The sequence below is a fragment of the Mustela lutreola genome, chromosome 1 (assembly GCF_030435805.1).
Source record: "Mustela lutreola isolate mMusLut2 chromosome 1, mMusLut2.pri, whole genome shotgun sequence".
NCBI lineage: Eukaryota > Metazoa > Chordata > Mammalia > Carnivora > Mustelidae > Mustela > Mustela lutreola.
Genome location: NC_081290.1, coordinates 88407019 through 88419085, shown reverse-complemented (window position 1 = coordinate 88419085; position 12067 = coordinate 88407019). Strand labels below are relative to the sequence as shown.

The 12067-nt window shown below is 32.7% G+C and overlaps 1 protein-coding gene across 7 annotated transcripts in view; it reads left to right on the top strand.

Moving 5' to 3' along the window:
• Nucleotides 1-12067, top strand: part of BLTP1 (bridge-like lipid transfer protein family member 1) — a 223529-nt gene that overhangs the window by 16301 nt on the left and 195161 nt on the right. For all 7 annotated transcript variants that reach the window (XM_059169027.1, XM_059169028.1, XM_059169029.1 and 4 more), the window contains exons 5-7: nt 2992-3108; nt 4095-4173; nt 5424-5488. In XM_059169027.1, the coding sequence (XP_059025010.1) occupies nt 2992-3108; nt 4095-4173; nt 5424-5488 (261 nt within the window). The remainder of the gene's footprint in view (nt 1-2991; nt 3109-4094; nt 4174-5423; nt 5489-12067) is intronic.

The window sequence follows — 12067 nt, the reverse complement described above, 5'->3', positions numbered from 1 at the left end:
CTCTTTGCTGTGTCCTTGTCTGTCAAATAAATAAGTAAAAAAAAAAAACCCCAAAAACAAAAACAAAACCTTAGAAATAAATAAATAAATACATAAGAGGGGATAGAACATTGTAGGCTGTTATTGTCCAGGAAGTTTTTGTGGAAGAACAGTATTTGGTTTGAATTTCAGCATAATAATTAGAAAGGTAGAAGGGGAATTAGGTTAAGATGGGGTAAGAAGGGAAAGAGAGGATAATGGTATTTATTGAACATCTTCTGTGTGCCACATATCATTGGCATTTTGCATATGCTGTCTCACTTAATGCTCAGAGAAAACTTATAAAGGCAGCAGACTTAACTTGTGGAATTGAATTAAATAACTTATACAGGTAACATAGCTGTTTTTTTGAGTTCATGCTTATGCTTCTTTCATGACACCACAGGATATGTGGTAAGGAAATGGGTAGAGATGAAGTGTCTATAGAAGGAATTATTATTGTTGATGATTTGTACATAGGATTGGATTACCATTTAAACTATGAGTTCTGTTTTCTCTATTTGACAGAAGTGAGCTATTATAAATTATCACTAATAAAAGCCAAAAAAAGTAGGATGAAATGCAAAACATTAATATGAAATAGAATTGCATAAAAGCAATGTTGAAAATTCTCTTTTGGTTTAATTAAGGGTGGAATTCTTATTCTTACCTATCAGTCTCTTCTCTTATCACCTAAAATTTATGACTTTTTTCTGTTGTATACAACTCCTTTCCTTAAGGACAAAGCAATAGCAACAACCAGAAAAACACTGAGTGAGTGTTTACTCTTGCTGTTCCAGTAAGTGGCCTTATGACATTGAAGGGGGTTGGAAAACATGATGCAGTGTAAAAGCCACAATTCTCAGGTTGTGTAATACTAGAAGCATACTTTCTAGGCAAATACCTCTTGCCTTTCTGGTTGGTCCACCGTAACCTGCTTTTGACACCGTGATTTACAATAAAAATAAGCACAAAATGCTTGTAAATTTAAAACGTAATGACATATTAAAATCACTATGTTGTATATGTGAAGCTAATGTAACATTGTGTGTCAACTATCCTTCAATAAAAAAAACCCGTAACACTTTTTACAAAGAAAAAAATAATGACATATCATTAAAATAACTTTTCTATAGAATTGTTCTAAAAATAATTTTTGTGGGCAAATCATAGCAGTTGCTACATCAGAGTTATTACTATTAGTCTAAGTTACCCTGAGAAAATGTATTTTGACTCAATGACTGCTTTATTTTATCCACATTAAATAACTTTTTGAAAAAGTTCAGAACTTAATGTGATATTGCTAAGTGATTGTACATGCTAAATTGCTTTGCATTACTTTGTCTTAATTTAGAAAATAGTTATACTTTTAAAATAAGTAAAGGGAAAGTTATTATCAAAAAATGCTTTCTTATGTTTTATTTTTTGTATATTCATGCACTAAGTTCTTTTGAGAATAGTCCAAATTCTATAGGTGATGATAGACTTCTCACGAAAAATGAGTCAAATTTGAAACATCATTTACTGTAGCATATTCACTGGCATTCTTTAAAAGTAGGTTATTGTCTTATGAATTATAATAAAATAACATAAAATGGCCTGTTTAATATAGATATACCTTTAAGTAGGGTAAAATTCTCAGTTCTTTCCATTTTTTTAAAAAAGCAGAAATTATTGATTTAGAAGAAAAGCACTACCTTTTCTCTGACTTAAGAAATCATTGATTTTCTTCCTTTTTATTTTGTTTTATTTTATTGTTTTAAAAGATTTTATTTATTTATTTAACAGACAGAGACCGCAAGTAGGGCAGAGAGGCAGGCAGAGAGAGAGAGAGAGAGAGAGAGAGAGAGGAGGGAAGCAGGCCCCCTGCCAAGCAGAGAGCCCCGATGGGGGGCTCGGTTCCAGGACCCTGAGATCATGACCCGAGCTGAAGGCAGAGGCTTTAACCCCCTAAGCCACCCAGGCGCCCCAATTTTCTTTCTTTTTAAATGACTATAACTTTTAGGAGGTAACATGGGAATGAGCTTTTAGTCTGATAAAGGTGGGTATTTTTTAGAATATTCAGAAATACAGGCTTTCTCTTTCCAGAACATCTTCATATATGCTTATTTATTTATTTATTTATTTATAATATTTTGTTTATTTATTTGACAGAGACACAGTGAGAGAGGGAACACAAGCAGGGGGTAGTGGAAGAGGGAAAAACAGGAAAAACAGGCTTCCCCCAACCAGGGAGCCTGCTTCGGGGCTGAATGTGGGGCTGGATGTGGGACTGGATGAGGGGCTCAATCCCAGGATCCTGGGATCATGATCTGAGCCAAAGGCAGATGTTTAATGACTGAGCCACCCAGGTCCCCTATCTATGTTTAATAATAAAGAGTACAAAAAAATGAAAAGGGAAACAAAACAGGAAGTATTTCTTTTTTTCTTTTAAGCGAGAATGCTTGTATGTGAAAATCAGGGGTAGGGGGGCTCGGGAGGAGGAGCAGAGCTGCAGGGGGAGAGAGAATCTTAAGCAGGCTGCAGTGCCTAGCATGGATCCTGAAGTGGGGCTTCATCTCACAAGCCCTGAGATCACGACATGAGCCTAAATCAAGAGGCAGACGCTTAACCGACTGAGCCACCAAGTCGTCCCTGGCAGTTTTTCTTTAATTGATCTTATTGGAATATATGCTTCTCTGGCTAATGAGTAGAGAAAAATGAGGAAACTTGGATAACGTAGAATCAACATTTGGTATTAAAAATCCAAGTATTAAATTGTAAGAGGACATATTATCATGTAGAAGTAAATACATTTGGTATTAAAAATCCAAGTATTAAATTGTAAGAGGACATATTATCATGTAGAAGTAAACCCTGTCATTTCTAATTGTAATAAATGAACTTTTACTAACAAATTTTTGCTGAGATATTAAAGTGATTGTAAAGGAAACGTATAGTGAGATTCTTTTGCATTTTTTTCTCTCCCAACAGCTACCATTTTATCCTGTGGATGGATTATTTATCTCACATATTATAATTCTCGAAATGTTGGTCTTATTTTAACATTGGTTCTTAATAGATTATACAAACATGGCTATATCCATATTGGTAAGTTTGAGTAACAGTGAATGTTTTTCTTCTGCATAATCTTGAGATATATATTATAAATTTATATTTTATAAGTGATAGTAGCTTTATAAATTTATCTTTGTGTCATGAACATTAACCTACCTGGAATTTCTCTCACACAGCACTCTATGACTTTATCACTTGGTTAGGTTCTTTACCTCATTCTTATAAGTATTTCTATATTAACTTCTGGATTTTTTTTTTCATATAAAAGATGCTTGTTAAAACAATTGAAAAATATAGGCACATGTAAAATATGGAAATAGAAATTTCTCAGGATTCTACTAATCAAAGAAAGTTTCCAGTGTTCAATGAGGTTTTTTGCTTTTGTTTTGTTTTATTTTGTTTTTAGTAACCTATACTTAAAAAATCTATAAGTTGGAAACATTTTGTGCATTTCATTTTGTGCCCTGAGTTGTTCATTTAAGCTTCCAGCTACTCATAATGAGGAAGTTTGCAGATATGAGGGTCTATTTGGAACAAATATGCTTCAAAAAGCCTTCAACCAGTGGGAAAAGGGGTGAGAGGTCACTGTCTAGAACCATTCTAACCTTTATACTTCTTAGAGGACATAAGTAAAATTTCTCTCAAACAGAAGTCATCTTCCACTAATTTGAGGCAATGCCTGTTTCCTGGAGTCAAAGAAAATAATGGAAAAAAGTGGTGAATTAGTCACTGCTTTGGGGTTTATTTAAAGTTGTGCATAATTAAGGGAATTATTCATTGAAGCAGCTATTCACTGTCTTCATATGGTTATTTAGTAACTCAGTTCATAGTGATAGTACTTGTACTTTTTGATATACTTGACAAAAGAGCAATAGAAAAGGCTGTAAGGGTATCAGGAGGGAGTTAAGAGAGAACATTTAATTATTGAATAAATTGAATGCTAAGATTATTTTAAGCTTTAGTGCTCACCCTGGATCAAAACAATTCCATTAATCACTTTTTTTTTACCCCCACAACAGGGTCCTTCTCTTTCTCTGTTCTTTCTGGAAAAGTCATGGTTCGTGAAATTTATTACATTACAGAAGACATGTCTATTAGGTAAAACAAAAAACAAAAAGCAAAAACAAAAAAACCCTAAAAACAAAAACTCTTTTTTTTTTTTAATTTTTTATTTTTTATAAACATATATTTTTTTCCCCAGGGGTACAGATCTGTGAATCACCAGGTTTACATACTTCACAGCACTCACCAAAGCACATACCCTCCCCAATGTCCATAATCCCACTCTTCTTAAACTTGAAATATTGTAAAATGTTTTTCTCATGATATTTTATTTAATATGATTTGCTTTTTCAATTAAAAACATAAATCAAAAATAATTTTTTTTGTAAATCATATCTGGTGAATTGATGTTTAAAAATATTTTTATCAGTAGATTAATTTAGTTAAGGTTTAGACTGGCACAAAGTTTATCAATTAGCAATTTAAAGAAATGAATGATTTCATTTCATTCCTAGATGAACACGTGAGCCATTAAATTATCTGACCATTTTTCTTGTAGAATTCATGGTGGTCATTTGTTACATAAAACAAAGATCAGGGATGCTGATAACTCATCCATTAGCTCCTTTTAGGTAATAAGTTTTAAGAATTGTTTAGTATCTCTTAGCTCCTCTAATTTTCGTGTAAGGAGGAAACACAAATCTGAATATAGGAAATGACAGTATGTTTGATATGTTCTTTCTTCTGTAGGCCTTGAAAGAAAAGCTTACTCTATTTTTGTGATTATCTTAATATTTGTTACTTAGAACTTTAAAGTTTTAAATGAGTTGAGAGGTGCTAGAGTTTGGCAATACTCATACCTCACTTGAAACAGTGGAGGCACTTTCTTTGTGAGTCTAAAATTATTTTGAAAAGAAAAGTGAAAAGTAAAGGTTGAGAGGCTATAAGTTCATCTTTTTTGAGGCATGAGGTTATATATGATTATAGAGATGAAGGGTTATCATTAAAAGTTTTTGTTAGCATCCTAATGTCCCCCTTTTAAGATTTGGCTTTATGTTTATATAGTTTTTACACCATTTAAAAAGTATCATTTATAAAAGAAAAATCTTTTGTTAGCACTTTATTTTCCTATTATGTATGATCTGGTATTAAATTTTACCTAAATAATCTAATTTAGAGCTGTGTAAATTTTTTTTTCCTTTTTTAACTGGAGATTATGAAGCATTTATGTATACCAGTGATCTGTTGAAAATTTGCATATTCATTATCAGTTATCTGATTTTTATAGTAATTAAATGAGTAAATTGTTAACTGAAATTTTCATTTTTGTAATTTATCTTGCATAGAATTCAAGATGGATTTATAATTTTTCGGTGGTGGAAAATGTATAATCCAAAGCAGAAACAACATGGTGAGTTTTCATGTTTTTATGTATTTGAAGTCTTTAATTATATGATCATTGTTTTCCTTTATGGACATTAAAATATTTCACATTTTATAATAGATAAAAATATTTTTAAAAACTTTAACATTTATAAACTCCGATATTCTCATCAGTTGGCTGAAAATTCTTCAGCAGCTTTCCTCTTGCCTGCTTAAATTTATTTACTTAAGCATATTATTTATTCAGGGTTATCCTCAGTATGACCCTTACCCCCATCATCTTATCTCCTATTATATCTATGGACCGTAACCCATTCTGTGGTTAAAATGAATTTCTGGAAGTCTTTAATCATCAGTTAAGATGCTTTTCTTACTTTTCAGCTTCTATGCCTTTATTCATAGTCCAGCCTGACACTGGTACTAATTCTCACTTATCTGCCATGTTAAGGATGAATAGAAAAGAGGAAATGAAGGTTCTAGATTCTAACAGTTCTGTTTTTATCATCAGAATTTTATCACTTTAGGATTTTCTCCCAAAGTCTTCATTTCACAGCTCTATATGTGTGCTCCTGGGCCCCTAACCCTCCTACTCGACATTAATCATACCAGTGACTTTGAGGAATGTAGATCTTGACTTTATTGCCTGGAATAGTGGTTCTCAAACTTTTCGGTCTCAGGAACTGTACATTCTTCTAAATTACTGATGACCCCAAAGAGCTTTTATTTATGCAATTTATACTGAGATGTACTGCATTCAAAATTAAGCCTGGGTGCACCTGGGCAGCTCGGTCTGACTCTTGATTTCAGCTGAGGTCATGGTCTCAGGGTTGTGAGACTGAGCCTATGTTGGATTTTGTGCTAGGTGTGGAGCTTGCTTGGGATTCTCTCTCTCCCTTGCTCTTTGCCCCTCCCCCTGCTCACATTTACACATCCACACTCTCTCTTTAAAATAAATGAATAAAGTCTTTTAAAAAATTAAGCCTGATAACTACAGAAATATTTTTGATTTCATTAAAAATATCTATAATAAACCCATATGTATTAAAATAAACACCATACTTTATGAAAAATAACTTTTCTAAAGCAAAAAGAAAACCAAATAGTAAGAAGAGTGGCATTGTTTTATATTTTGCAAATCTTTTTACCATCTGGCTTAATAGAAGATAATTGGGTTCTCACTTCTGCTTTAATGTTCATCTGTTGAAGTGCCATATATCATATAGCCTTTAAAAAAAAAACTCCACGGTCCACTCATGGGAGAATGATGGAGAAAAAGTTGAACATCTTCATATAATAATACTACTAAAATAGTTTTGACCTTTGGTCCCTAGAACGGATGTTGGGATCCTTGCAAAGATCCCCAGACCATACTTTGATAACTACCGCTCTAGAAGGTTTTCGCTGGGTCCTTGGAAAGTAGTGTCAGAAGATGATGAGACCCTTCTACCTTTTCTTAGCTACTAGGACTGTCTGTATTTCTGGCACCCCACATTAGAATTCTGAAATGGTGGTTAGTGTCTGTAAAGCCTTGGAACTTTCCAGTTAATTTTTTTTTTTTTTTTTATGGGTTCACTCAGGAATCTTGCTGTCATTTATAACTTGCTTCTATGGAAAAATAAATTTAAAGTTCCAGAAAAGTTTTTAAACTTACCACAAGACTGAGGTAGCCTAAATTACTTTTGAATTCACTGTTCATTATTATTTAGTTTTTTTTAACTGTCATTTCTTTGCTCCCACATAGCTTTTCCCCCTTTAACATAATACATCATGTACTTCTCCTTGAAAAGACTGGCATAACTTGATGACAGTTTGGCATCTATAGAATTAATGAAATCAGAAGGACTAGAAAGAATGGGCAGATTTCATGTCTAGAAAAAGTTTTCTAAAAATTGGATTAGAGTTGATTAGAGTTTATTAGATAATTTGAGTAGGAGTTAATTGATTTCATATGATAAAAGTATTTTGTTCTTAGTTTGGAATAGACTTTTCTTGGTCTGTCTTCAGTGATTCAGAAAGTATCTTAATAAGTCTCTAGTCTATGGTTTTAGAAAATCTGTTGTTCACACTTCCTTTTTACCTCTTTTTTAAAGCAATTGCTATAAGGATTTTTCATAGGAAAAAAATGTTCTTTAGATAGTCAATATGTTAGTGCACTGGAAATCTTTAAAGTTTTGACTTTTATCAAATATGAATATATTCAAAATTTTGAGTCACTTTCCTACAGTATTATCCATTTTAAATTGTGTGGAAACAATATTCCTGATTATTTTTGATATTTTATTTGACTATAAACCTTAAAGGTGGAATTTAAGTAAAGATATTCTACTTGTACTTCAGAAATGGTTAGCACTCATTCCTAAGAGCCAAGTTCTTTTGAGTTCAGGCCCAGCTTTTGACATATTCACTTAACTTTGAGCAGGTCCAGTATTTCTACCTCTGATTTGGTTTGTAAAGTCTATCTAGTTTGTCCCTTAGAGATTTACTTTAGGACCGTATGTTTTTGTTGCATGTCATGCTTCTGTTAATCTTGCAATGATGTGCTCTTTTGACTTAATCTCAGTTTAGTCTTTTTTCCTCACGTTTAGTTATCATAAGCTTTCTTGTTAATGAGTTGTAGCAGAGCTGAAACAAAAGTTCTCCTTGTTTATATTTTTTAAAATGCCTTTTTGTATATTTATATTAGAAATTCTATTCTAAATTTTGTTCAGTGTTTTAAGATGTTCTTGTGAACCAGTAAAACTATAGGGATATGAGTTGAGGAGGCCCATTTGACCTAACCTCCCCCACTCCATGCTCTTTACCCCAGGATTCCAAGGACTTACACAATTAGGAAACAACTGAATTTCTCAAAATTTCATATCAGTTTGGAAACAAGTAATGTTCTCAAAAATCCTCGATTTTCAGGTGAAAAAACAGAAATTCCTATTATTAATAAATGTTAAAGCCAGAGTGAAAACCTAGGTCTGCTAACTTCCAATGCTCCTTGTATTATAAAACAGGCTTGTCAAATATGGCCAAGTAGGTTCTTGGAAATTCTTATATATAAACACTGATGGCAGCTTATAGGAGGAATGAATATGATCATTTATAGAATCCAGAGGCAACTGCAAGTTTTAAGCCTAAGCCTAATGGGATTGCTCACTTTGGAATTTTCTTAGACATGTGGAATACCATCTTAAATTGTTTGTAGATTTTTTTTTGAAGAAAATAATTACTTCATTTTATCATGAAATATTTTATCTCCTTAAATCGGATTGCTTTTCAGCAAAATACATAAATGAGGTCAGGAGTAACTGATCCAAGGGTGCCTGGATGGCTCAGACAAGTCTGAGCCCCACATTGGGCTCCCTGCCCAGCGAGGAGTCTGCTTCTCCCTCTGCCTCTCTGTCTCTCATGAATAAATCTTAAAAACAAAAAGAGTAACTGACCCAAATCCTTCATGAAAAAGGTAGCTTTTAATAAAAATCTTTAGCTTATTTAACAGATACCTTATACTCACTTTACTGATCACTGATGATGGTAGGATTTTGTCAGGCAGAGGTGGAGTGTAATATTAACATATTTCCAGGTCTCAGCTTTTTTGTAATTGCCCATGATGTGAAATAGAAATATAATTTTTGGATATTTTATGTCTTAATATATAAGAATATCTAAATGATTTTGTCTTGCTTTTTTTGTACCAGTGCTTGCAATAGAAAAGATTATACACCTCATTTTATAATGATGTTAAAAGTTGGTAGACTTTATTAGTTATCACATTTGAAATTCTAATTCTAATTATTTACACATAGTTTTCTATGTATTTTAACATTTAAATCTGTGTGTTCATCAAGAAGAGCACAGCTTTGGCAAGGGTCAAAGAAATTTGTCTTCCTTGTGCTTTTAAAAGAAATTCTCTGTTACAGAGGATGACATTCTTAAGATGCTCACAGGTACAACTTTCCAAAGTAAAGACACGATGCCAAATAGCAATGCAGAAATAAGTGGTTTGGCCTAAATACATCATTAGTCTAGCATGATTCAGAGATGGAATTTAGAATATAGGACATGGAAGAAAGAATAGGCTGCAAACTAAGCTTTTGGTAAAAAGTTGGACAATGTTACGGAATATATATTAAAATAGTGATTTACATTTACTAATGAGACCTTACAGTCTAGATATTATTTCTTATTGATTAAGGTCAGATCCTGATTGTGTACTTTCACAGTAAACTAAGCAAGAAGTGGAGATGGTTTACATTTCTTGTGAGAAAATTTGGAAGCCTAATTGGAACATGTGCCTGAATAGATATTGGCCGCTAGCCATCCAAAGAGATAGGCTAAGATCTGTCTGGGTAAGGCTAAGATTTTCATGAGAAAGCTTTAGAACTATTTTATTAGGAGAAAGAGGAGTGTTCAAGTGCTCAAATTCTGTGTCATTGAGCTTGGCTGGGATAATTTAATACAAGAGTAGATTTAGAGTTGTCAGTTGTTCAGTTTAGTCCTTAAAAAAAAAAAAAAGGAAAACATCTAATTTGTTTAACATAAAATTTGTTGTAAAATATTCCTTAGGTCATGAAATTAGTGATCTGCTGTAGATGATTGTTGGCCAAAGACCAATTAATGAGGATATCTATCAGAAACCCTTATTTTGGTTAGGATAGTTGATTTTAAGCCATCCTTTTGGAAAATAAATAGCAGGAACAGTTACCTTTTAATATGTGATGATTCAGTGTTTAAATGAATACCAATCTAAGTAACTCGGCATGTATCTTTCTTATCTAATGAAGTTCTTAAATTGCTAAGAAGTGAAAAGATGATGGTATAGTATATCCCTTTCTGTTATTTTGTCATTTAGAAGTTTTAGCCTAATGTAATCTAGTAATTTAAATGTGTAGCATCTAAATCTTGTTTGTTAAATACAGGAAATAAGAATCCCTTAATAATTTAAAAGGTCAGTAGACTATTTTGTCTTTGTACTAAGTATTGATTCCAAGTATTTTAAGGCCTTGGCAGTACTTTGCACTTCAGCTTTTTTTTTTTACTACAAATAGCATGTGTCCCAATTACATAATTAAATAAGTGCCTTTTTCCTAATTTCCCTTTGGAAAACAAGTCTCAATTAGCTGTTTGCTCAGGAGACTTAAGCAGCTCTACACATTCATTTACCTTCTTTTCCTCCATAAATTAACTACTTATTAAGTGAAGAGCCTTTTATATTTATAATTTATATCTATCTAATTGTGTATTTATTAATAAATATTTTTGGGGAATCCATTATGTAAATATTAGACGACATGGATATGAGAAAAAGATTTCTGCCTCAAGGACAGAGCAGTGTCAATGTAGAGATGAGATTTAAAAGAGTCAACTGAGGTATCTGGGTGGCTCAGTGGGTTAAGTGTCCAACCTCTTGATTTCAGCTCAGGTCTCCGTCTCAGTGTCGTGAGTTCTAGTCCTATGTTGGGCTCCCTGCTGGGCCTGGAGACCACTTCAAAAAAAAAAAAAGAGTTAACTGATTATACCTCTCTTAAATTATGTATAAGTTAAATTTTTTGCTTTGACTTTCAGTGTCATCAGAATGAATGAACCTTAAAACACTGCTTTTAAAATTCCCAGGAGAAATAAATGAGAGATCTAGTTTTACTAGAATTTAACAGTTTTAAATATTGCATTTAAGCTTCCAATATTGATCAATTTTCCATGAAATTACAAAGAAATAACTGGATTCTTTTTTTTTTTTAAATATTTTATTTATTTATTTGACAGAGACAGTGAGAGAAGGAATACAACAAACGGGGAGTTAGAGAGGGAAAAGCAGACTTCCCGCTGAGCAGGGGAGCCTGATGTAGGGCTCGATGTCAGATCCTGGTATCATGACCTGAGCCGAAGGCAGATGCTTAACTCCCAGGCACCCCTTATTAACTGGATTCTTGATAACATTTCTGTTTTCGAGGATTCATTACCTTTTTTTTGAAACATCATTGCATTTACTAATATAATTGATAAGTAATTTTATTTTGTGGTTAAGACCCAGTATTTAGAACCTTGGATTCTTGTCTGCTACTTTCTAATTGTGTAGTCTTAGTCTTCAACTACCAGGGTTGCTGTGATGATTACATGAGATCAGGTGAATAGAGTGCCTAGTATAGTCCCTGGAACACAGAATATGTTCAGTAGAGATGAGCTGCTTTTATTATTATGAACATTGTATCATATTATGAAATGAAAGATTGTTTTAAAAAATAATTGTTTATTTTCATAAATTGAAAGTAAATGTATAATTTTAATGACTAATAAGAGTTTGACCTGCAAAAACAAGGAAACTAGTATTTATTTTGTATGACAGTCATACAGGTAGGTAGAGATATTCTAATTTTTTTTATTTATTTAAACTTTTTTTTTAAGATTTTATTTTCTTATATTTTCTTTATTTTCTTATTCACTCACTCAGAGAGAGAGTGAGCACACAAGCAGTTGAAGCAGCAGGCAGAAGAAGAAGCAAGCTCCTCAGTGAGAAGAGAACCAGAACTAGGGCTTAACAGAAAGAGCCACCGAGGCATCCCATATTCTCATTTTATAGATGGGGAAAATGAGGCTTACAGTGGTTGAAGTACTTGCCTTAGGT